We start from the raw sequence: 27,123 nt of genomic DNA on the forward strand, positions 1-27,123 counted from the left end.
GCCCAGTAGCCCAGACAGAAAAGGGAAGAGGCTGAGTTAGGTAATGAGCTATGGTCTCATATAAAATAAGACAAACACTTCCTGTTAGTGGGATACACAGACCTAAGCCTACCTTATTGCTACGTATGTAGTATATGGTTTCACATATTGGGTTCACGTCTAAGGATAAAATCTCTCTTGTGAAAAGGTATTTGCCTTGATGAAAATAATCCTAAAAGATAGTATGACACATGCACATTTGGTCAAAGTTGCACAAAAGAAAACCAAGCCAGTGTGATGTAGTGCTTTGAGTCTTGGATTGTGACTCTGCAGACCAGAGTTCAATTCCTCGCTCAGCCTTGAAACCCACTGGTTGACCATGAGCAAATCATATGCTCTGAGCCTCAGGGGAAGGCAATGGCAAACCTGAGCAAATCTTACCAATAGAAAAAAACCCAACCCATGATAGGTTTGCCATACAGTCGCCATAAGTCCAAAACAACTTGAAGGCACACAACAACAACAAATTGGAAGAGTACATGTTTTACTTATGGTGACTCTATGAATGAGGAACCTTCAAGAGCCCTGGTCGTCATAACCTTGCTCACGTCTAACTCAGAGCTGTGACGTCCTTTATCGAATCAATCTATCTGTACTATGGTCTTCCTCTTTCCCTGCTGCCTTCCATGTTATGGTGCATTATCAATAGGCTCTTGACAGCTTTGCCCCTGTATCTGTATGGCTTCTTCCTCTATGACTAGGCCTCAGCCCTAGCTTATCCCCATTGTTAGGTTTCTCCAATCCTGCTCTCGAGCAGCCGAATGCCTTTGGAAAAAGTCCAGAGAGTAGGTTGATTTTATTCATTAGAAATGTGTTCTTTCTTCCTTTTCACGCGCCCTGTCCATGGCAAAACAGAATTATTACAAATCATTTATCTGCGCCAATGAGAGGCGCCCAAGGTGTTTGTTCTCCATCTTCAACACTTTGCTTAAACCTCCCGCTCCTCCTGTCTCTTCATCATTCTCTCCTAATGATTTTGCTAACTATTTCATCTCAAAGATTACCACTATTTGCTCTGAGATAGTCCTTCCCGATTCTTCTTCTACTCCTAATCTTCTATCACCCTTGCCTAAAAAAATGCTATGTTTCCTCCTGTTTCTCTGGATGAACTCTCTGTGCTGCTGAACTCTTCCAAACCTGCAACTTGTTCTCTTGATCCAATTCCTACTCATCTTCTAATTTCTATAGCTCCCTCTTTTCTGCCCTCGCTTCTCTGTATCTTTAATCTCTCTCTCTTTACGGGTTCCTTCCCTTCAGTCTTTAAACATGCTTTAGTTTCTCCTATTCTGAAAAAAACTTCTTTTGACCCCTCTTCTTTGTCTAGCTATCATCCGATTTTTCTTCTTCCTTTTCTTTCTAAGGTTTTGGAACAGGTTGTTTATTCTCGCTGTCTTGAGTTTCTTGAAGCCAACTCAGTTCTCGATCTCTTTCAGTCCAGTTTCCACCCACAGCATTCTACAGAGATGGCTCTCACTAACATCTCAGGTGATCTTTTACGGGCCAAGGCTAATGGCCTTTACTCTGTTTTCATTCTTCTTTATTTGTCTGTAGCCTTTGACACCGTTGATCACTGTCTTCTAGCTGATATACTTTCTGACCTCAGGTTCTCAGACTCTGTTCTTGACTGGTTTAGATCTTATTTGTCAGACAGATCTTTTACAGTGGTCACAGGTGGTCAGACCTCGTCCTCTGTTCCCCTATCTGTTGGAGTTCCCCAGGGCTCTATTCTGGGTCCCCTTCTGTTTTCTCTCTACAAACTGTCCCTAGGAAAACTCATTAGTTCTTTTGGCTTTTCCTATCATTTGTATGCTGATGACACTCAGCTGTATCTTTCCACCCCTGACCTTGGAGTCTTGAACAGCAAGTTTCATCTTGTCTTACAGCTGTCTCTCAGTGGATGTGGCATCGATGCTTGAAGCTCAATATGTCCAAAATGGAGCTTCTTGTTTTTCCACATAAGTCTACTCTTCAACACTGCTTTTCTGTTTCTCTTGATGGCATTTCTATTCGACCAGTCCAACAAGCCCGCAGTCTTGGTTTTATCTTTGATTCTTCTCTGTTGTGTATCCCTCAGATCCAGACGACAGTTAAGGCATGTAGATTCTTTTTAAACAATATTGCCAATATCCAACCATATCTCTCCGCCTCAACTGCCAAGATCCTGGTCCATGCCCTAGTGGTCTCACGACTTGATTACTGTAACATCCTCCTGGCTGGGCTTCCTCTTTCTCACCTCCGTCCTTTAATCTCTGTCCAGCATTCAGCTGCACGCATTATTACATCCGCCCACAGCTCTGACCACATCTCTCCTGTGTTGGCATCCCTTCACTGGCTCCCCCTCCCTTTCCGCATTCAGTATAAGCTCCTGCTGTCGACATTTAAAGCCCTTAATGAACTGGCCCCTCCTTATTTATCAGACCTTCTTTCTCCTCACCTTCCCACTCGGGCCCTCCATTCTGGGAGTCAAGGTCTGCAGCCCAGGATTTCCTCTGCCCCATCCCAGATTCATCCCTTTTCAGTTGCTGCCCCTCACTCCTGGAACCTTCTTCCCCCACAAGCCACACAGGTCATCACTTCTTTAACGAGTTTCAAAACTGAGTTGAAGACCACCCTGTTCAGAGAAGCGTTCCCAGGCATTGCGTGACTATTATTTGCTATCTGACGTTTTTAAGTTGTTGCCTGTTTTATTGAACCCTTTCCTGTATTGTTATGCATTACAGTGCGCCCTTGTTTTACATGGGTGCCGGAAGAAATGCTGCTGCTTTCAGCATATGCTGAAAGCAGTGTATAATGCGCCCGTGTATGGCACGGGTGCACTGTATTTATATGTATTCTGCTACTATTTCTTAGATGGTACGCCATGGGCAGGTTTACTCATATCTATTTTATTGTTTGTATGTACAGTGCTATGCAAATCTGTGGCGCTATATAAATAAAGCATAATAATAATAATGATAATGATAAATATGTGCATGGCTAAGTTAACTGAAACTGATACTTTCATTTTGTACCTAGGTAGAACATAAACATATTAGATACTTCCTGATTGTCAATTGTGCATGTTATGAATTTCCACTGTCCCTTATGGCTGCTTTGAAAATCTGGCAAAAGTAAGGTTAACGAAAGTACTGGATTCTTGTCTCTCTTTTCTTCTCATCTCTCTTCTCTCATAGTATGCACTGCTCTTAGGGCTGGGTACAAGAATTGCTGAGGGGAGGGAGACTTGGAGGTTCTGATCCCTTGTCTACCTCCTCTTCCCAAACTTTTTTATGTGTAAAATGTGCACATGTGTTGAGTTAAATATTGAATTTACTTAAATAAAACTGTTCCAATTTCAGTTGTTATTTCCTTATAAAATGTGTATGTGTATGAAAATAGGCATACTTTTTGTTCATATATTACAGGGGGGGCGTGCAATATCCACATGTGGATTTAAAGGGGGGGAGTTCCTACGGTAAAAACTTTGAGTACTATTGGCGTAGGGCAGTGGTTCCCAACCTTTGGTCCTCCATTTGTTTTGGACTTCAGATTCTAGAAGCCCCAGTCAACTTGGCCATCAGTCAGAAATTATGGGAACTGGAGTCCAAAACATCTGAAGGACTAATCGTTGGGAACCACTGTCTTAGGGAGTAAGCTCCATTTGAAGTGTGTGGGCCTTGTTTTAGAGTAAACCTGTTACAGTAAATTCTGTAGTATCACATGCAATGAAACTAGTTTGTGGAAGAAGATAAAACCCCGATAATGTAAGAATTGTTGACAATAAAGTTTATGATACAAAGAATGTTATAGTTTCTCTTATGGTAAAAAAAAATCCACAGTGTATTGAGAAGATGGTAACATGTTCTATATAAATCGCTGAAATCTAGACGTAATTGTTAAGCCAGTGCAGTTTATTTGCTTTCAAACCTTTTATTCTTTAAAGAAGATTAATTTCCTTACTGAGGTTACTATTAATACGTATAACATCAGCCATAGTGACACAGTGTTGTAGATTACTTAAGAAACTATTATTTGATGTCACATTCTCAATTGTTTGCTAGTGGAACCCATGACAACCAGAAAGTGGATAAATATATGACGTAAAAGCATTTTGCTTATCGAGCTTGACTTGCAAATCAGTAGAAGCTTTGTTTCTTTTCTTCCAGCCAGGAAGCATGCCAGCTTAAACCATGCTTTTGAGGTTGGTAATTTCAAGAAATGACCTTGAGCTGTCTCGAATACAAATTTGAATTTCAGTGAAACCATTCAGATTTTTGGCCAGCAGACATCAAGTTTTGGTAATGAAGCCACTGAGCTTTACCAGTTGCTTTAAAAAAAAATGTCAAGTGCTTACCAAAATAGTCAAAGCTCATGCTCCATGAAAAAACACTTTCCTTGGATGAAATAATTTGTATTCCTGCAGTGCCTCAACCTTCTGTTTGCTCTTGATCAGCTTCTTAAAATAAATTCTCACGCCCTGCACTTAGCCACATTTATTTGTGACTAATTACCATGGATTTCATTGGAGCTTGTGCATGTAGAACTGCAGCCTTAGCTATTATTTTAAGTGATCTGCTTAAACTATACTTTATGAATATGAGATTTTAAAAGACTTAATGTAACATTAGTCATGAGTCCATTTGAATGGCATTAAACTTATTGAAAGTATAGATTTGTTAGGATATCTTTAAATAATTAAATTTTAAATTGGGTGGATGTTGTTCTGCTACCTAAACAGACAAGAACAATTACTGGTTGTAGAATCCTGAGAGTTAAGCCAACATTTATTTTGCAGTTTTTCACCAAGGCAGAACAATAATAGTTTTAGTAAAGTACTACTTTGCATGGTGATAGGGCAAATGAACTGAGGCTTAGACATTATTGGGGTTCTTGTTCCCACAGCTTCTTTAAAAAGTATAATTATTCATCTGTAAATCAAAAAAATTAAGCCCAAAAACGGGCTCCAAAATCCTAGGTCCACTTACATACAAGTAATACTGCTCCATGAGCCTTGGAAAAACTAGTGGGGAAGGGAGAGAGGAGAGAAAGGGAGAGAAATTGGCAGTTTAGGTCCCCCATTTTACAAGCCATGAGCCTTGGAAAAGTTGTGCGAATGGGAGGGAGGAGAGAGAAATCAGAGGTTTGTGTCCACATTTTGCATGCTGAGACTATTATCCTTGGGAGAGGTCCAGAGAGGGAGAAGGAGGGAGGAAAGTGGTGTGTGTGTGTGTATGTCCCCAGTTTAGATCCTTTGTTACATGCCCCTGAGTTTGACCCTCAATTTATCCAGGGGTCACCTCAAAATCCATAATCTGGGCACCAAAACATGCCTTCAACTTATACATGAGGTCAACTTATACACAAATATATATGGCAGTCTTCAAAATCGATGTTTTCCCTAGAATTCCTAGTAAAATTCAGAAATTGTGTGTTTAGGCTGAGACCTTTGATAACTGCTCCACAGCATCCTTGGCTTTCCAGACAGCTACTTTCCTTGAATCCAGACAGCAATTCATGTAGGTGCATGCTATCTGTGTGGCTTTGCAGATTGAGATCTGTCCCTTTACTTCATGGAACCTGACTCTGGACTCACTGAAAACTTTACCAGGGAGAGAGCTTTCTCTTTGGGTAAACATGGCAGCAAGGTGGATCCTTAGGAGAGTTTATCTGCTCCATTTGGCCCTGGAAATATGGAATAAGTGCAAGAGTAGAAAGGGAATCATGTGAGGAAAGAATCATGAGGAACAGTATTGAAAAAAATGTATTAAATATTATTACAAGTAGAGAGGATCCCATATCCATACTCCAAAATGTTCCACATGGGTGGCTGAGATAGTTATACATTTGCTTTCTGATGGTTCAGTGTACACAAACTTAGTTTCATGCTCAAAATTATTTTAAAATATGTATAAAATTACCTTCAGGCTATGTGTAGAAGGTGTATATGAAACATAAATGAACATGTATACCTTTGGTCCCATCTCTAAGGCATCTCATTACATGTATATGACTATCCCAAAACCCAAAATCCAGAACACTTCTGGTCCCAAGCATTTCAAATAAGAGAAACTCAACCTGTATTATATAGCATATAGGTTATTAATATTTGTACTCCACTTTTTCTTTTGATTGGGAGGGATGACCAACCAGAAATAATGAAAAACTATTGTTTAAGGGAAGTTACAGGGCTCAAAACAAATGAATAATTCAGAGACTAGAACCAAAATAGGCCAGAAGAAAACCTCAGGTGTGAGGACTGAAATGAGGGTGGGCTCAGGAATACACCTGGCCACTTAATTCAACTGACTCAAGCATGTTGTATACTAATGCTTTTCAAGATGTCTGATGTCTGGACCAGTGCTTTTTCTCTATTGCGTCAGGGACCATGTTTGTGCCATGTTATTGTTGTATTTATAGTTTCCTGGAAACCTGGTGCAGACACATAGCCAACGGCTCACAGCCTGGCACCACTGCACAGAACACCATTTTGGATACCACTGCTATACAGACCAAAAGCTTTCTAATACAGTCAGCCCTCCATATGCATGGACACTTTATCGACGGATTCAAGCATCCACAGTTTGAAAATACTCAAAAATATATATAAATTCTAAAAAGCAAACCTTAATTTTGCCATTTTATAAAAAGGACACTGTTTTACTATCCATTGTACAGTATTTAATTGGACTTGAATATCCATGGATTTTAGTATCCATGGGGGGACTGCAGGAACCAAATCACAGTGGATACCAAGGGCCCACTGTATAAAAACAACTACCATACTTACTTACTTACTTACTTACATACTTATTTATTTAGAGTATGCCCTTTAGCTAAAAGGAGACCCGGGGCAACTTACACATTTTTTAACTTGACAGTTCTCTGCCCTTGGGTTTACAGTCTACTAAGACATGATACACAAGGAAAGGGGGATGGAGGGGACTGAGAAGTTGTTTGACTGCAATTTCCAGCAATTCTCAACACTGGCTATGCTGGTTGGGGGTGATTAGAGTTGCATTCCAACAATATCTGTAACAGACAATACATCATTTAAAGTTTTCCATGGATAGTACCAGTACTTGTTGACCTGTCTCGGACTGACCAATTCAAAACAACCGGTGTGAGTTCGTTGACTGTGGATGGCATGAGACCTATATATTGCGGGGTCAACATTGGCAGCTGATTTACGTATACCAGTCCTCGTTATAGGTAATCTAGTATGTAAGCAGATGTCTGTGTGGGAGTATTCTTTCTCCTTCTGAAAAAAAAGTAGGAAGGTAGTTCAGTATTCATGCTTTGTGGTCTTGCAAGCCCTAGAATATAAAAAAGGCAAAACTTTGAATTTTTAAAATGATAAGTAACTATTTCACAAAGACATCCTTGCAGCTTTGTGTTGATCTATAAATAATACAGCAGGCTTTGGCTTGTAAGTTATGAACATTTCCTTAAGGCAGTTAGGAAAGAATTTAACTTCTTTGGGGATTCTAAACAAAGGTTTTATTGTGCAGTTACCCTAACTCATTCATGGAATTTCCTGAACAACCCCCCCCCCCCCATGTTTCCCCACCACTCCTTCTGTTTTTTTCCCTTATCACAAAAAATAAGAAGGGAAAGAGAAGAATGGGGTCAGGACATTTGACTGGTAGCACTAAGCTGTTTTTCGAGAGTACTCTAAAACACTGGCAAATATTTTCCTTATGATTTGAATTTGTTGAGTAGTGAATGTACTCTGCGCCCAACGAATGTTTTTCTCTTTCTGTCTTCTAATTCTTTCTCCTTCTGTCTTCTAATTCTAGGGGGAAATTTGCTGTAGTAAAGAAATGTGTAAAGAAAGAGACTGAAAAAGAATTTGCGGCAAAATTCATGAGGAAAAGAAGAAAGGGACAAGATTGCCGGATGGAGATAATTCATGAGATTGCAGTTCTGGAACTAGCACAACGTAATCGTTGGGTTATCACCTTGCATGAAGTGTATGAAACACCTACAGAAATGATTTTGGTGTTGGAATAGTAAGTATAATATTCATTATAATACAGTATTTTTGTAGAATTAGAAGGGCTGTAATGTAGTGAACTGAAAATGCTATATTTTAATGGATGGAATTCAATTCATCTCTTCTTTGTTCTGATTCTATCTTCCCCACTTTTGGGAGGTTACGTTCTTTTAAAACTCTGGATATATTGCATTTCCTTGGCCTCTTAATTTTCATTCTCAAACACCAATTTAAAATAAACATCCTTCAGAAAAGGGAATTCAGATCTATATGATATGTACTTAATATACCTCTTTATCTACCATGCACTTTGTGACAGGTGCATACTTGGAATTCTCAAGTATAGTTTATAACTGTTGAAGAAATATTACAAATATAAACTTGAAATGCACTGTGTGAATGATGCACCTTGACACTTAAAAGTATTTAAAACGCTCTGCGTACGTGATCAAGGGATTTTCCTGCAGTGTGAGGAAGGAATCCTGATGCTACTAGGTCTTACTACTCATCTCCATCTTTTAAGGCAGGGCTTAAAACCTGTCAATCAAACCTCACCATCTCTAGCATAATAATAATCTCTATATTGTTTATAAATAATAAATAGCAGGACAACTAGACACACACACACACACACACACACACACACACACACACACACACACACCATTCCGTCCTGCCTTGCTTTCGCAGCTCTGGAATTTCAGGGATTCTTTGTTCTTCTATTCTTAGGGGTTCAAAGTTTAAAACAACCTTTAAATGATTTGTCTCAGACCTCACAATTTAACCAGAAGAGCTAGTACATCAGAGGAGAGGTGGAAAGGGCTCGTAACTCTGACCTCTTCTTAAATGGGGAAACCAAAGGCAGATGAATGGAGGCACAGATACCTGGCAGATGAAACATGGCAGAAGAGCAACCTACCTAGTCAGGGGATCGGATTTTGCCTTACTCCTTGTCCTGGAGGTGGCTGAGGTGCCGGGAAAGACTGACGAGCGGATGCACTACATTGGTGCGTGAATGTAATAACCTCATTTCCCTCCCCACCTAATCCCAGAATGCCAGGCTCTACCTACCCCTAGAGCTGTGCTGCTGGATCACGCACATTGAACAGCAGGCTGTGGACATCCAGGAGTCTGGGGAAGGAGGGAAAATAGTGAAGAGTTCAGCACTCCTACTCTGCGTTGGGAAGGAGTGTGTTGGACATGAACAGTGATGCAGGCCTAGTGATTCTGAGGAGCATGGGTCCTTTACAGGCTGAAAGCACTATGGGAGGTCTCGTTCCTCTAATTATTCTGCATCTTTGGAAGAGGAGAAAGGAAGTTGTTGGGGGGGGGGATGTCCTTGGAAAGAACAGGCATGTTTTCTCTGCCTCACACTCTTAAGGTTCAGTGGCCTCCATATCTCCAATACCCTCGGACCGGGAAATGCGGGGTGGTGACGCTCCTGAAGGAACTTTCACTTTTGGGGGGGGGGATGTGGATGATTTTACTGTACTTCTCAAGAAGGTAGAGAAAGCCATGAGCTTAACTACTATTGTACAGGACCCTAGTGGGACTGGACTAACCAAACAAGTGCCTGAAATCAGATCTAGATCTAAATAGGAGGGGCTAGTATCAGATGTAATTGCAGATGTTATGTAATCAGAATAGGCACACCCTGGCATTGTCAGAGGTCCCCCAGCTTGCACTAAACAACTATTTCCCTGCTACCCGGGGGGGGGGGGGGCGTAGAGAGAGAGTGAAACCCCCTCATATTGATGGCCTATTGTCTGAGTTGGTTTTGGGAAGTCTTTTTCCCAGATGGAGATAGTATCCCCAAGAACCATAGGATAAGAAGGTGGAAGCTTTCTCACATAGGACACATGAGGCTGTGGTTCTGGCTATTAGGAGTGCCTCAGTGACCACTTTGTTTGCTTATGGCTTCCATCAGATAGGCTTGTGATTTGCTAGCCGGATACCTAAGGATGAGATCAAGCTTAGGCAAAGAGTCAACAAATTGGTCAAGATGTTGGCCTTTATGGCAGATGCCAGTCTGGATTCTGTCCAGCTTGTTTCTAAGGCCTTGGTGGTGGACATTGCAACCAGGCACCAACTCTGGCTAAAAAAACACTGATACCAAGTCCAACACAAACTTTCCATCTTGTCCCTTTAGAGGTGCCAGGTTGTTTGGGAAAGCACCAGATGAGGAAGGTGTTATCAGTACGAAAGAGGACAGAAAAACCTTTTGGTTAGGGTCTCAATCATTTCTTCCCTTTCAACCACAATTCAGACAGCAAGAGTTGAGGGCATTCAGGTCAAATTGGTCCTTCTCCAGACTAGGCTAGGTAATAAAACACGAATTTAGCAAGAGGGTGACTTCAATCACCACTAAGTGTGGTGGAAATCCAGTCAGTCCTGACTTGGGGCAGCTCCCAGTAGGGGCACATTTGCAACACTTTGGCCGTTACAAGAGCACTTCCTGTGATGTATGCATGTGCAGTACCATGAGGGAAGGATATACAACAGACTTTGTGTTGGAAATGTCCAGATCTTTTTGTCTGATCTCAAGCAACCAGGGTCCTGGAAATGTATCAGAGAATGCTGTCGGCCACAGACCGTCTTCTAAGAATAAAAGCCATAGAAAAAATTTGATGTTTTTAAAGAAAATTTAAAAATTGTTTGTTTTTTTAAAATTGAAATTTGAAATTTTAATTTTAAAAAACCCTGGGGCCTCCTTTCTCTTCCCACTGACCCTCACCCCATCCACACCACCTCTTCAGCATTTTAAAGAGATACCTGCAAATGCCTCAGCCTGTTTCTGCCAAAATAAGATGTTTGAGGAACAGTGGTATCAAACCCCCCTTCCCCCACTTAGGGTGTCACTTGGGCCAGTTTGCACCCCCCTAGTGACGCCACTTCCTGGGATCCATCCTATCATGGAAAGGGGGTAGGCTTTTTAGTTTCTCACTCCCACATACAGAGTTATTTTTAGAGGGATTTCTTTGATTCACCCAGGAACCATACATTCTTCTTCGTGGTCTCTGCGAAACACACAAATGGGTTATTCTGTGCCTGTCCTTCCTTTCCTTCCTGGAATTTACAAGTGATGCTGAGGGCCTTGTTAAGAGACCCTTTCAAGCCATAGAGGTTAGTGGATCTGAAATTTCTGACCCTGGAGGTATTGTTATTGGTGGCTATTACCTTGGCTCACAGAGTATCTGAGCTAGGGATGCTGATGGGGCCTAAGGAGTTGTGTGTGAGTTCCAAGGGATTTCGTGGTCCTTCCTTCATTCCCAAGGGGAATTCCACATTTCATCATGCTCAAGAGGTGGTGCTACCTTTCTTCTTGCCAAATCCTAGGTTGCTACATAAGAAAGAATGGCATAGATTGGACTGAGTAGGGCATTAAAGTTTTATTTAGAAAGGACCGGGGAGTTCAGGAAGCCACTGTTTCATTTTCTGTCATTTGAGATGCTACTAAGGGTCAGAGGGTCTTCCTTGACCTTGACTCATTGGTTGAGATAGTGCATCAAGTTGACTTATGTTCATAGCTCCTTGCTGGTTCCTGATGGAATCCAGTCACACTTCATTTGTAATGCTGTTACCTCAACAGCATTGGGTGCTGTGTCCTCCTTGATGGAGATTTGCAAGGCAGCCACTTGAGCCTCTCCCTCATCCTTCATCAGACATTACAAAATCAACAGGGTTGCTTCTGCAGATGTGGCCTTCAGTAGGGTTGTCTTGCACATGTCTACCCAGTAGAAAACCCCACTGTTTTCCTGAGTTCAGTAGAATTTGCTGTTTAATAAGTATATTTAAGCTCAGAACTAACTTCTTCAAACCCAGTGAACATTTTGGAGAGTACAAACCCTAAGAGAAAAGACTATTGTTTAAGAGCAGCTCTATTACACAGGGAAATTGTTCTTGTAGTTACCAAGTCCCAAGGTCTATAGCAGATCAAGATAATGACCAATACCTTGAACTTGAGTCTTTATGGATGTGTTATTTCTACACACATACTTTTGGACAGTGACTAGCAGATTTGTAATGTCCCTGGAATGTATTGACTCATTGAAATGTGACTGTTATGAATGCTAGTGTGTTTCCAGTTTAATGTTGAAGTGGATGACTGAGCAAAAGCAGCAGTGCTGTTTTCTGGAGCAGATAATGCTGAAGGTGATCAGCTGTAGAATATACATGGGGTTGGATCCAAAGGTGGCCTGTTAGAAGTGGGTTTTCCTACCCACATAGGGACATTGCTAAAGAGGATAAGCTGTGGTGCAGAGTTAAGGAAGGATCTCTGAAATCAGGCAGAGGGCCTATGAGCTCCATTGATTAAAAATGCCCATTTTTCAGAGATCACTGTTGAGCATTAGGAGAGGAGAAGAGGCAGCCATGAAAGAAAAAATGCATGTGCCCAAATTGGAATCCAAGCCATAATGAAATACAGGAGGCTCTCCGTATCCACAGACTTGCCATTCATGGATTTCAGCATCTGCAGATGGCAAGTCCCCTGAGAGAGGGAGGAGGAGGAGGAAGAGAGGAGGCGGCTACAGGGAGGGAGAAGGAGAGGCGAAGAGGAGGAGGGAAGAGGAAGAGTGGTGGCAACAGGGGAAGATGAGGAGAGGGAGGAAAAGGAAGAGCAGTGGTGGTGATGAGGGGGTAAGAGGAAGGAGGAAAAGGAGGAAGAGTGGCAGCAGCAGGAGGAAGAAGAAAAGGAAAAGCCAGCCGAGGGAAAAGGAGGAGGAAGAAGAAAAGGCAGCCCCCTGCCACCCACCATGGTGAGAGTGGCGAGGCAGGCTTTGGGGGGGCCAGGGGGCAAAGTGCATCCCTAGAATGGATCCCTCGGGGATACCGAGGGCTGATTGTAGAAAAGAACAGTTGAAACAGAAATACAAGGCAGGGAAACATTCCAATCAATACACATTTTTGGCTTTTATTATTTTGATATCACAATTTCTGTAGCAAAGATACTTTTATTAGAGAAGGGAGATACATGATTATGTTCACATCTTTATTTTAGTATAAATTGGTTACAAATATCAAAAAATTAGCTTGGTTTTAAGTTAGTCATGCTGGGAAATGATGCTGGATTTGAACAACATGTCTAAAATAAATATAAATAAAATCTTTATTTCTATCCCGCCCTTCCAAGATCAGGGCGGCTTACAACAGTGCAACAGGTGCACACAAATACAAAGTTAAAAGCACATAAACATCAATATACAAAATAAAAACAGCAATAAAAGCCCCATAGCCCGTCCTCATGGCCACGGAAGAGGAGGGGAGGCCCACAGGATCTTAATCGGGGAATGCCTGCTTAAATAGGAAGGTCTTGAGATCCTTCCTAAATTGGGCCAGGGTAGTAGATGAGCGGAGCTCGGTGGGCAGCGTGTTCCAAAGGGCTGGGGCAGCTGTAGAAAAGGCCCTTCTAGAAGTAGAAGCTAACCTAGCCCCAGGCACCTTCAGCAATTGCTGCCCAGATGTTCTGAGGGTGCGAGGCGGATTGTATTGGGAGAGGCGGTCCTTTAGGTATCCTGGGCCCAAGCCATTTAGGGCTTTGTAGGTAATAACCAACGCCTTATATTGAGCTCGGAAGCGGATGGGCAGCCAGTGAAGGTCTTTAAGTACAGGTGTTATGTGGCTGGTCCTGGATACGCCAGTGACCAGCCGGGCTGCCATATTCTGTACCATTTGAAGCTTCCGAGTTTGGTATAAGGGTTGCCCCATGTAGAGTACATTGCAGAAGTCCAGTCTCGAAGTTACCAGAGCGTGTACCACAGTTTCTAGGTCCCTCCGGTCCAGGTATGGGCGCAGCTGGCGAATCAGCCGGAGCTGATAACAAGTGCTCTTGACCGTCGCATTCACCTGAGCAGTCAGATGAAGCGACGAATCAAGAAGCACCCCCAAACTGCGCACGGAGTCCTTCACCGGGAGCGTGACCCCGTTCAGGACAGGTGGAACCACCGCCATTCCCGGACCGGGGGAACCTATCACTAGTACCTCCGTTTTCTCTGGATTCAGTTTGAGTCGGTTTTTCCTCATCCAGCCCATTACTGACTCCAGACAGGCCACGAGAGGAGAGACGCCATCCCCGGTCACTGCATCAGTCGGAGACATAGAGAAAATAATCTGGGTGTCATCAGCGTACTGATAACCCCGCGCCCCATGTCTCCGGATGATCTCTCCCAGCGGTTTCATGTAAATGTTAAATAGCATGGGAGACAGAATGGCTCCTTGAGGGACCCCAGTTTTAAGGGCCCGCTCGCTGGAGCACACGTCTCCCAGCTGCACCATCTGGGACCTCCCAGAGAGGTAGGACCGGAACCACTGGAGCGCAGTGCCCCCGATTCCCACCTCAGCCAGGCGTCCCAGAAGGATACCATGGTCTATGGTATCGAAAGCCGCTGAGATGTCCAAGAGCACCAACAGGGACACGCTTCCCCGGTCAGCACTCAGACGGAGATCATCGACCAAGGCGACCATGGCCGTCTCAACCCCGTAACCCGCCCGGAAGCCAGTTTGAAATGGGTCCAGATAATCCGTTTCATCCAAGACCGTCTGAAGCTGGAGCGCAACCGCCCTCTCGATCACCTTCCCCAAAAAATGGTAGCAGCGAAACAGGCCGATAATTATTATGTACCAGGGGGTCAAGGGAGGGCTTTTTTAGGATCGGTCTTACGATGGCCAATTTAAGATCCGATGGAAATCGCCCATCCCTGAGAGAGGTGTTGATAATCCGGCGTAACAATGTGGTTACCACCGGTCCCCCCTGGGCCGCTAACCATGAGGGGCAGGGATCAAGAGAGCAGGTTGTTTTCCGAACACTTCCGAGGATCTTGTCCACATCCTCGGTACTCACCAACTCAAACTGATCCAGTATAACATAGTCCACGGAGGCTCTGGACACTTCTACCCTAGGTTCTGCCATAACGTCGGCGTTCAGACCTTCGCTTATACGAGAAGTTTTATCCACGAAAAAGTCGTTAAACAGGTCACAGCAGGCCTTAGAAGGTTCCAGGATCTGGTTCAGGGCGGGAGGGAGCTGAGTTAGCTCCCTGACCACCCTGAACAACTCTGCCGGACGCGACTCCGCGGACGCAATACGAGCACCATAGAACGAATTCTTTGTTGCTCGTATTGCCTCTCCGTAGTCCTTTAACAGTCGGTCTAGGAGAGTCTTGTCGTTTGAGCAAAGGTGTTTCCGCCAACGGTACTCTAGCCGTCGCAGAACCCGCTTCCTCGCCCGGAGATCTTCCGTATACCAGGGCTTACGTTTGGAAGCGGGCCTGAGAGGGCGCTTGGGAGCGATTCTGTGTATAGCCCCAGAGAGACCGGTATTCCAGATACCGGTAAGGGCATCAACAGAGTCGCCGTCATTTCCAACCGTGAGCCCCTCTAAGGCTTCTTGGAACCTCTCAGGTTCCATCAGCCTTCGAGGGTGGACCATTCTAATAGGTCCGCCACCCCCGGGGGGGAACTGGGTAGAAGCCTTGATTTTCGCCTCTACCAGGAAATGATCCGTCCATGACAAGGGGGAAATATTGGCTATTTCCACCCACGGATTTTCCGCCTCCGAACAGAAGACCAAATCGAGAGTATTACCCGCACAATGCGTAGGACCCTGTATCAGCTGGGACAGGCCCATGGCCGCCATGGTTTCCATGAATTCCCGAGCCGCACCAGATGGAACAGAGCTGGCCGTGAGGGAGATGTTGAAGTCACCCAGGACAAGAAGCCTGGGCGTCTCCAACATCAGCTCAACAACCAGCTGTGTCAGCTCGTTAAGGGAGTCCGCTAATGCACGGGGTGGCCGATACACTAACAGAATCCCTAGACTGTCCCTAGCCTTTAGGGTCAGGTAAATACACTCGATGTAGGTGGTCTGTCGGAGGTGGTTCCTGGTGAGGGACACGGTGTTCCTATGTACCAAGGCCACACACCCCCCCGCCCACCTAACCTGCGTTGGTCCTTCACCGAGTACCCGGCAGGCAGGGCCTGAGCCCACACAGCATCCCCTTCAGGCCCCAGCCAGGTCTCGGTAATGCAAGCCAGGTCACACTTAGAGTCCTCCAGGAGATCCTGGAGGATGTGGGTCTTGTTATTAATAGACCTGGCATTGCACAGGAGCAGCGACAGGGTTTGTGGCACGGTTGGAGTGACCCTCAGGTCCATCAGGTTGGGAGGGGGACAGGAAGGTGAGATAGATATAATGCATCTATCCCGTCTTCCCCTGGAACGAAAGTCCCTTCTCCCACCGCCATACCTCCCCCTGCCCCACACAACCTCGATTGGGGCCCCGCCCACCAAGGTGTTATCCCCGGCCCAGGCATCCCCCGCATCCCTACCCTTCCCCCACCCTCCTATGGCTGTTAATGGAGCTGAGGTTAGCCACTGTAGGCATCCCCTGCTCCTAAGGCTATTCTAGCCTCCTGCACCCGCTGAGACTACAGATTGTAGTAATTTCATTTCTACAATTAGTTATGCTAGAACAATGATTTGCAGCGTTTGGTCCAACAGATGTTTTGGATTTCAAATGCTATTCCTGGGAGACTATAATGCACAGTATGGTCGTAGTAAAATGCGAGCTCAGTGAATGAGAAAATGGGGGAAATTCTGTTGCTAAACTGTTTGATCTGATTTGAACATGAGTGGGTGCTCAAATTAATTGCACATACAGGAATAAATGTGGGGTGGAGGACATTCACTGACAAAACAGTTTCTGGCAGAAGAATTAGCAGGGGGCAGTCACCCCTTCTTACAAACTACCTTTCCATGTTCCTCCAAAACCTGACCTGGAAAGCTAGGAGATCCTCTCTAGCCCATGGAGGTGATGAGGTATGCTATAATGTGGAAAGGAAGGAAATTACCTTGCACTGGCCCTACAGCACCAGAGGAACACTGGACTTAGACCACTGTATGCATAAATGAATGAGAGCTGGACACTTGTTTTTACATTTGAAATATTTATATCACCTGAGGGGCACTGGCGGTTTGATAGGTGGCAGAGAAATGCCACAACTAAATAAATATTTCTACTGCTTTTATTGTTTTTACAAATATGTACAGCACAAAAAACAAAAGCATCACATCTCATCCACTTTAAGTCCTAACTTTTTCAAGAAAAACGAAAGGAGTAGTAAAGACAAGGAAATAGTTAAGTCAGTGTGCAAGGAGAAAGGTGAAGTCACCACAACGGTTCAATATTAACAGAATATACAGAATTAATAGAATATACAATATGTAAATCAAAAGACTTCATTTGACTACGAATGTCAAAATCTGATTATCCTCCCTCCAATGTTGAACTTGGTAGTGCTTGTACAGCATTTTTTCTTTATTAAAAAAAAGTACATCTATTAAGCTTGACATGATTGTCCAAATGAATTGCATTTGAAACCTATTGCAGTGACTACTAGTGCTTTTTCACACCAGCCATGAATTGTGGCATAAATATGACTTAATAGCCCTGGGCGTCTTCTTAACTGCTATATTACTGGTGTGATGTAGTTGCCATTGAAAGAAAAAATTCTTTGCACTTAGCTACATGTCACATCTAGTTCCTAAATGTTCTGAACATTGACATCCTCAAATTCATGTGGCTACATGTTGCATCAGACCTACTCCTCCATCAGGGCTGCATGAACATCTGACTGAAATATTATTAATAAACTGTTTGAATCATGGTGGGAAAATACCGTATGCCTCCTTTCTAGTGCAAGCATCTGCTTTACCAAGTTCGTTATCTATGAAGAGAGCGAAATTCAGCCCACTTGTTCAATGCTTGCAATTACTTTGCAAATTACAAGAATTGTATTTGCTTTATGAACATCTACAAAATAAGACAGCGTGAATCATTGTGTGTGATGGCTCTTCTGTGGAAAACTAAAACAAAAACCATCTTTTTCCACAGTGCTGCTGGTGGAGAGATTTTTGACCAATGCATAGCTGAAAGAGAAGATGCCTTCAAAGAAAAAGATGTTAGACGTCTTATGAGGCAGATATTAGAAGGAGTTTCATTTTTACATCAAAATAATGTAGTTCACCTTGACTTGAAGGTAAGATGACATGTACAAATCTTACTTTCCTATACCATTTAAGGTCTGTAGAACTGAGTCTGCATCAAGAACCTAAACTTCCAATTTAGGTTAATAATTTCATTAAATTATAAGTTTTCTAGTTACATTTAGAGGGCAAATTACACCCTCCCAGGGCTTCCTGAGTGATCTTTGACAATTTGAGGCCTTTTCCCCCCAGAGCGCAGCCTGGAAAGTTCTAGGGTAGGGCAAAATTACTCTCACCCACCCACTCTTGACTTAGATGAATGGGGAATGGCATGGGACACAAAGTCCTTGACCCGTTGCAAGGATTGAAACCCATGACTTCCAGAGCTTTGAGGCACTATTCCAGTGGAATCACTGCAGAAGAATGTGGCAGGCAATTATAATGATCACAGGTTGGACAGAAGAACAATGAGGAAAGAGAGGAGTCAGTAGGGACCAGAGGGAAGAAATCAAGCTAGATCAGTATAGGAACTCTGCTACTTCTATAAACCTAAGCTGGGAGAATTATCCTCAGTGAATTTCCTTAATTACTAATAATGTAATATCAATTTTCTTTATGGCATGGATAGCAAATCAGAAGATGGTAGCCTGTTCACTTGGTTATCACTTTGGTCCTTTGAGTATAAGATAACAAAGCTAGGGCTTTGCATGTTTGTAATTTTCTAAAAACCTATCTATGTTGTTTCTTTTCCTATTCCCATTTCCTCCTCCTTCTTTTATCCCCTTTGTGTCATTCTCTAGATCGTAAATATCTTGAGACTGACTTTAAACTGCCACGTACAGTACAGGTCGAGTATCTCTTATCCAAAAATCCAAAATACTCCAAGAGCCAAAAGATTTTTCTTGGGTGGCTGAGATAGTGACCTTTTTTCCCTGATGGTTAAATGCACACAAACTTTGTTTCATGCACAAATTATTAAATAACCTTTAGACCATGTGTATAGGTATATATGAATCATAAATTAATTTCATGCTTAGACTCGGGTCCCATCTCTAAGAACCCTGGTGGCGCAGTGGTTAAATGCCTATACTGCAGCCACTCACTCACAAATGACAAGGTTGTGAGTTCGAAACCAGCCAAGGACTCCAGGGTCAATTTAGGCTTGCATCCTTCCAAGGTCGCTAAAACGAGTGCCCACCTTGTTGGGGACAATTAGCTTACACATTGTAAACCGCTTAGGGAGTGCTTAAGTGCACTGTAAGTGGTATAGAAATGTACTTGCTACTTCTTGCTGGGTGCAAATACGTATTCCAAAATCCTGAAAAAGCTGAAATCTGAAACAATTCTGGTCCCATGCATTTCTGATAAGAGATACTCAACGTGTACTGTATTTTTAAAAAATGCAGATCTACACTTTGAAATTATATGTACATCTTCCACTAATCTGTTCTGATGTACTCTGTTAACTTAATAAAATTTAATAGCCAAATGTTCAGCTCTACATATTACAATTAACATCCTTTCTTAGAAGTTGATAGTGCAGTATTTTAATATTTTGGTATACATCAGATAGTCTTATTTGGAAAGTGCTTGGCTTGTATGGAAATTATTGGATTCAGATTAAAACTCCTTATTGGCCTCTCTTGGGCTTTTCTTAGACTGGCAGTTGATTGCATTCAAAAGATTCCTAGCTGTTGGCTGTGAAAAATGGACATAATTCTAAGCAGTTGGGGTGGCCCTGCAGTTTTTAATAAATACATTCCTGTCATAATTAATTTATTTCTATATACTTATTTTTCAGCCACAGAATATTCTGCTTAGCAGCGAATCACCATTGGGAGACATTAGGATAGTTGACTTTGGCCTTTCCAGAGTAATGAGGAACAGTGAAGAACTCAGAGAAATCATGGGAACACCTGAGTATGTGGGTAAGATCTCAAGTCATCAGTGTGATCTTCATAGCAATGCCATGATAAGAAAGTGTTAGTCAGGTTTTAACTCTAAATAGTACCTTCAGAGTTTTGGTTGTTAAGCTATGGTAGTGATTCAGAGGTACATCAGCACACGCTACAAGAACTATCTGCAGCTTTCAGCATCTTGAAAACTTATATAGGCTAGTACTCAAGCTCCCCGGTACTCTAATTGATAACAGTTGTCACAGTATATTTGTAGATACAGGTTCAGATGTATAGTACAATCGTTTCTCCAAATTTATGGGTTAAGCATTTGCAGATTTGATTATTTGGGGATTACTGTCTTTGTCCCAGCCACTGAAAAAATATGTTCTCTTTAGGCATTTGTAAATCCTACAGTGTGACTCTATAGTCAATTTCCAGCATCCTAAATTAGCAGGTTGTTTCATGGTCTAACCATATATGAAAATGGTATATGTCTTAAACATGTCAATATTAAATTCATGTTTTTATAGAAAGCATAAAACTTTCTTTTTTAAACAGTACATTGCTCTTCTTTCTTTCTTACGTTAGCTCCAGAAATCCTGAGTTATGATCCCATTAGTACGGCAACAGATATGTGGTAAGGAGAAACCTTTATTAAATAGTTATTTTAAAAACCGAATGGTTTCATTTTAAAATTAAAATATTTCTGTTTTTTCAACTTAGGAGCATTGGAGTGCTAGCATATGTCATGCTAACAGGAGTATCGCCTTTCTTGGGAAATGATAAACAGGAAACATTCTTAAATATCTCTCAGATGAACATAAATTATTCTGAGGATTTTGACCTTATATCTGAATCTGCTGTGGATTTCATCAAATCTCTTCTAGTTAAAAAACCTGAGTAAGTTGTACTTAAAGGTTTTACGTCATTACTAAAAGAAACCTATACAAGTTACTGTACCAAGTGCCTTGTATATTCCGTATGTAAATTGATAAAATATTTCTGGCTTCCTCAGCTGTGGTTTATGAATCCAAGAATGAGCACTGTGGCCTTTACACCATCCTACACATGCTCAGTTAAGCTGGCAGGATAATGAAGCAGGATGTGAGTGTGTATGTGCCTTTATGGCGCTTGTCACCTTATGGCTACTCCATGAATTTCCCAAGGTTTTCTTAGGCAAGGACTACTCAGAGGTGGCTTTTCCAAATCCTTCCTCTGAAATATAGCTTATAGCACCTGGTATTTGTTGGTGGTCTCCCATCCAAGTACTAACCAGGGCTGCACCTGCTTAGCTTCCAGAATCAGACAGGAACTGGAGAACTTAGGGCAGCAATGTCCAAACTCTGGCCTTCTAGGTGTTTTCAACTTCAGCTCCCAGAAGCCTCAGCCATCTTGGCCAATGGTTTGGGATTCTGGGAGCTGGAGGGCCAGAGTTTGGACATCACTGACTTACGGTATATAGGCCACCATGAGGCAAGATCCTGGTATTTATAAACCAAAACAGGCTTCTTTTCATGGCCTCTGGGCCTTGCCTTACATGCTTCAGTACTATTAGCTCAGTCTTCTAATGTACTAATGGATCACACTGGTACCCTTGAGACTCCTTTCTCTCATAAGGGAGCTTCAGAACCAGCAACATTGGATTGGACTAGGCCCCACAGGTGGCCAGTGTCACATAAATCTGACCAGACTGCATCTGAAGACTCTTAAGAAAAGTCTAAATCCGCTGACATTTCTTCTGAGGATCCTTTGCCTTGTCAGAAATACCTTCAGCTCATCTGAAGAGTTTGGATGTACTAATGGTGCCTGGTACCATTAAGTTGACAATCCCATCCATTCAAGTTGTTCTGTTTTCAGACAGTGCAGGCTAACCTTTATCAATGCCTGGGTTAGTTATAGTTTTTTGTGGGTTTTTCGGGCTATGTGGCCATGTTCCATAAAAGTTTCTTCCTGACGTTTCGCCAGCATCTGTGGCTGGCATCTTCAGAGAATGCTTTGCCTGGAAAAATTGGGTGTATATATACTGTGTGAGCCTGGGAATGCAGGAGTGATTTGCATGTGTATTGTTATGTGCTGATGCTGAAGAAACGTTTCTGGAACATCCCGAAAAACCCACAAAAAACTATGGATGCCGGCCATGAAAGCCTTCGACTTTACCTGGGTTAGTTGTTTTGATTTGAGAGGAGCTTTCTCTCCCAGAGTCAAACCCAGCAGTTACTGGCTGCTGTGGCAGATGTGGAACAGAAAGCTGGAGTGGGAACAGTACTGAGCATGTGTTGGATGGAGAGGGTGGACCTTTAGCCAAAGGGATCTTGCTCTATAAGTTTCCAAAGATGGTTTGTGAAGGCACAGAGAATACCATATGTATGAGTTCACAGATGACTACTCGAAAAAACACAGTTACAGGTAAGCAACCTGCGTTTTCTTTGGAAGCAGGATTTTGAAAGTTATTACAGTTTGAGGCTCATGTATCTGGAGGTTTTGCAAATCCATGTTCTATATTTGAACCTTTTTAAAAAAAAAATAAGGTGCTTAACTGGACTGTGTTTCATATTTTAAATTTCAGAATGTGAAGCTGAAATATTCTAAATTTTTAGATGGGACCATATGGAAGTATTATAGTGATCCAAATTCTGAAATAGGTTAAATCACTGTCATTATGATGGCTGCCAAATTTTATCTAGTTTTGATGTGTAGCTACCTGATAATATAAGTTGGCGACTGCCAGGTTTGCCATGATGATGATGATGATGATGATGATGATGATAGGGGGAAAAAGGATTTGCAGCTGGTTGGCAACCAGTCCAGCTGAGAAATTCCTGTGCAAGATCTTCTAATGGCATGGAATAACTGTTATGTAGATGCCATCTTGAGCAACCGGCTGTTTTACAGCCATTTTCCATTAAATGGACCTGAACCTGCCCTGTGTTTAGAGGTATAAGCAAGTAATTTGATAATTGCTTGCTGGATAAACAGCCGTGGGAAGTTTGTATAACCTTTAAGGTGGCATGTAGACACTTAAAATAAAAAATAGTTTACCCTCCACTGAACAGTGACTTTACAAAGATTATGGAAATCACTGCAAAATGATTTCGTGAGAAAGGTTAAACATGGAATTGAAAAAAATAGACTCGCTTATAATTTGCCTGCTGAACTTGGTTTTCAACATAGTGCACCATAACCTGATCAGTGTTTAATCTGCACCAGAGGGTAATGTTTGAAACATAGAGAAGTTTGCTGTGAGCTGATTTGGGAAGCCTTTCCAAGCCATGTTTCCATCCCTTTCTTTTCTTTTTCTAGGGAACGGGCAACAGCTGAAGAATGTTTGCTACACTCATGGCTGGCACAAGCTGATGTTTCCGATAGTATAAACTGGGTTAAGACCACAGAAGAGGAGCCAAATGTCACAATTATAAATGAAGAAGATTCCGCTTCTGAAAATTCTGCAGATAGAGAAAAAACAGAAGAGTCAACAGTGACAGAAGAGTTGATTGTAGTAGCTTCATATACATTGGGCCAATGTAGGCAGTCAGAAAAAGACAAAATTGTTGAACAGAAAACCATTTCCAAGCGGTTTAAGTTTGAGGAACCATTACTACAAGAAATACCTGGAGAATTTATTTACTGAATTTCATCTTTCTTCTGCCTCTTGAGACTTAAAATTCTAATTTCCCCTTGCTCCTTCCATATTTATATATAGCCAAATAAACATTCATATACAAAAGTTATTCTAAATAAAATAGAGGAGGGTGTTCAAAAGCTAACTAAAAAACTGTGCCAAACTCCTTTGTTTTTGTGGACTGATACATGGGAAGTGTCTTAGAGAAGAGCAAAAAGCAGCAATTCATATTTTCCTTACCTGTTGGTATATGTAAAGCTTTTGGACTATATCTTCTATTTAATAATTATTCACAGTTGAGATCTATAATAGTACAAGTGATGACTGATAGATATTTCTGTTATCTGGACAAGCTGATAGGTGTTGCTTGTCACCAAGTGCAGCAAAATATGAAGGCAATTAGTATTTAAGCACAGGTTGCCTTTAAATACACTGAACCACATTATACACCCTGGCTTCATCCCTGATGAAATATCTGACACACACCCAAAACCTTTTCAGTTATAACAGACTAGCTTTCATGCTAACTTGTAAAATTCAAACAAAATAAGAGTTTGAGGGGTAGCAAAGCTAATAACTACCATTCTACTCTAGACTGGTTTGTAGAGATGCACCTAATTTTTCCATATTACATTATAAAAATATAATGAGGCTTATAAGCACAAAGTAAATAAATCAGTGATGTATGTCACTGATGGAGTGGCCTTTTTCAAATACATAGGTCTCTTGCTGCTCAGTCTATACTATCTCATTCTGTAACCAGTAGATGACCAGTAAAGCTATTCTGTACTTGTCAGATTTCAATATAATGCTTTTTCATTTTTCTGGTATGCATGAAATCAGTATGTGGCAGTTAGGCTATATTGTCCCTGCACCCAGGATATGCATTATTCCTTTTGAAAGTTTTCTACTATATTGAATTTATCACATGGCTTGCTGCTTTTCCTGGCATCACTATTATCTGATTAGTCCTCTTGAAAGGGCAACCCTTCAAATTCATACAGTCTAGTCTGTCATTAAGCAAGTTATTTATGTTAAGGACACGGTGTTGTTATGTATGGATGAAATTCACATGACAGCCTTATTATGACCTGGACTGAATTGTGTTGGATTCCATCGTTTTGACACCATTATCAGATCATTAGTTTGCCTTTTGCAGAAGTTGTTCTAGATTTCTAAAACAACTTACCTGTGGTTTTTCCCCCCTTGCAAAATAAGGCATTGTGAAGTGAGGTTTGGAAATAAGCTATTCTTGAAAAACCTGGTGCATAACCTTAGGATAATACTTGGTCCTGATGGAATAGTGGATCGTGTGAATGATGTCTGTAAAGCAATGGAATTCTGTTAAAGTAACACAAAATCTTAACAATTGCCTAGCATGAAGTCACTGTGCTAGTTTTATGGGTGGCAAAGAAGGTTTGTGGGGGTGCACAAGTAGTCTGACTTCATGTTTTCTGAGGATCTGTCCAGTGCTTTTGACTATTAGGCGTCCGTGGTTCACCATTTTGGTATGCTTCACTTGAGCAAAGTTGCTGTGTGTCTTGGAATTCACATAGGAGGCACAAAACATTCAGTGTTTGGTTAAATAGGAAACATAGGCGGGTTACAAACCACCACTTACGATGCGCTCCGTGCGTGCTAGGGTTATTAGGAAGGGGCATGGTAGGGTTAGGAAGAGTCGCCCCTTCCTAACTGGCCCCAGCCCCAACACGCGCGGAGCACGTCGTAAATGGTGGCGCCCATTCACATGGGCGCTGCCATTTTGACGTCTTGGACGCATAGCGTCCAGACATGTCACAGCGGAAGTGACGCCGCAAGGGCGCACTTCGCCCCTCGCGGCTCCACTTCCGCGTTTTGAAAAGGAGCGCCATTTCGACGCTCCTTTTTCGCTGCTCCGGGAAGCCTCGCGGTCTGGCCGCTGGGGCTTCCCTCCACAGCGAATGGCGGCGGCGGGAGAACGGCCGCTTGAGGGCGGTCTGTAACCCGCCATAGTTCTTGGGTTTGGTTCTTTTGTCTAAAAGGTCCAGTTAAGGCAGGAGAAAAAAGTTCCATCCATTTTAAAATCTGTATCTGTAAGAAAGTTATGAATTTGCAGTGCTTTGTAAATTGCATTTGCTATCTCAGCCACTTGAATCTTAGACTACTCTTTGAACACAAAAGGTTGAAATGCAGAATCGTTAGCTGCAGGAAGAATGCATACCATTACATTTTAGTTTGTACTGTACAGTTGTAAATTTGGTAAAATATTTAATTTGTCAATTTTAATGTACTTCTAACAAGGCCAGTTGCTTTTGGGGTTGGCTGCTTGGAGTCCTCTCTGTATTCTATATTGCAGTGGTTCACAGCTTTTGGCTCTCCATTTGTTTTGGACTTCAGCTCCCAGAAGCCCTAGCCAACTTGGCCAACGGAGATGAAGTCCAAATCATCTGGAGGACCAAAGATTGTATTAACTTGCTGTGCCTTAAGATGAGTACAGTAATCTAAATGTTCCAAATATGTATATACAGGAGTCTAACATAACTTATAAGCAAAATTTAAGTTTATCTACAATGGAAAAGGTATCACTGTATGTAGGGACATTAGCTGCAGTTCCATAAATTCAGTGCTGTCAGTTTCTGTTTTCCAAACTTTACAGCTGTGAAGTTGAATTGAAGGCTGTGTTGCAGTGAATTGGTACCAGAAATAGAAGAAACAGAAAGAGCTTTTGCACTTTGGAGCCTCACAATTCCAAGGAACAAATTTGAAATCCTACAGCACAGAAATCAATCATATGCAAAATATCAGCAAGTGTATGAATTATGAAGTTATTGAAAAGCTGAATGTGGGGATATAATCTTCACCATGTTTCTTGCAGTTGCCGCTTTTATAACCATGTTATGCTCTTAAATGGGCACACCTTACTCCTCTGTTTGCAAGCTGTGGTGAGACTCGTAAAAGCTCTTGATACTGGGAAACACTAAGCTTTCTGAAGAGAATAGAAGTGACAAGTGTCATTTATTTTTTATTAATGCTGATTTCTGGTACTTTCCGGAGTTACGGTTCAATTTGGAATAACACCTGTTCAGGACTTTATAGTAACACAAAGGAATATGGAATAATGTGGTTATTGAACAATCTCTAAAGTGACTGGTGTAGCAAAGAAGTGCCATGCCTCTAAAAGCGTCTGTAGAATTCGAAAAGTTGCATTCTTTGTGGGTTTTAGAATTACTTCCTTAACACAGAAGGTCTATTATGTTGTTCTGTTGGCCAGTGCAAAACTGTTTGCTTTAAAGTGAGGAACTGTCCCTCCTTATTATTTAATTATGTACTTTAGGGGTTACATTCTATAACTTTTCATCCAAAAACAAAAGTTAATATAACTCAAGTTTTATAGAATTATTTAACTCTCAGGTGGCTTTCTGTTTCCCATAGGAGCTGTTTGCATTGCAAAGAATTGGTATCAGGAAGGGTAATTTAGATTTTTAATTGCTTTCGTGCCTGTGCCGTGCCTTAAGTGAAAAACCATTAGCTTCCCATCAAAATAGGACTTGCTTTGTCACTATTAAAAAAGTCAAAATGATACTTGGAAGATAAGGGACCTCTTTTCAGTTGCCAGCTGCAGTCCTTCTCTTCTA

At 42.1% G+C, this 27,123-nt stretch overlaps 1 protein-coding gene across 2 annotated transcripts; it reads left to right on the top strand.

Moving 5' to 3' along the window:
• Positions 1-25,218, top strand: STK17A (serine/threonine kinase 17a). Of its 2 annotated transcripts, none has more exons than XM_042476212.1 (7): positions 1-40; positions 7,815-8,027; positions 17,901-18,045; positions 19,794-19,920; positions 20,479-20,527; positions 20,614-20,790; positions 23,191-25,218. In XM_042476212.1, the coding sequence occupies exons 2-7, from the start codon at positions 7,882-7,884 to the stop codon at positions 23,516-23,518; spliced, it is 972 nt and encodes a 323-aa protein (XP_042332146.1). In that variant the 5' UTR covers positions 1-40; positions 7,815-7,881; the 3' UTR covers positions 23,519-25,218. The 2 variants fall into 2 exon arrangements, with proteins under 2 accessions (XP_042332146.1, XP_042332145.1); XM_042476211.1 differs by lacking the exon at positions 1-40 and adding an exon at positions 4,170-4,219.
• Positions 25,219-27,123: the final 1,905 nt, after the last annotated feature.

This window comes from Sceloporus undulatus, chromosome 6 (genome assembly GCF_019175285.1).
Source record: "Sceloporus undulatus isolate JIND9_A2432 ecotype Alabama chromosome 6, SceUnd_v1.1, whole genome shotgun sequence".
Lineage (NCBI taxonomy): Eukaryota > Metazoa > Chordata > Lepidosauria > Squamata > Phrynosomatidae > Sceloporus > Sceloporus undulatus.

What these genes read in the sequence shown, in the direction of transcription:
- STK17A (XM_042476211.1), top strand. An exon ending in TAGTTCACCTTGACTTGAAG is followed by an intron (nt 18,046 to 19,793) that starts GTAAGATGACAT and finishes CTTATTTTTCAG; the next exon opens with CCACAGAATATTCTGCTTAG. An exon ending in AGTACGGCAACAGATATGTG is followed by an intron (nt 20,528 to 20,613) that starts GTAAGGAGAAAC and finishes TTTTCAACTTAG; the next exon opens with GAGCATTGGAGTGCTAGCAT.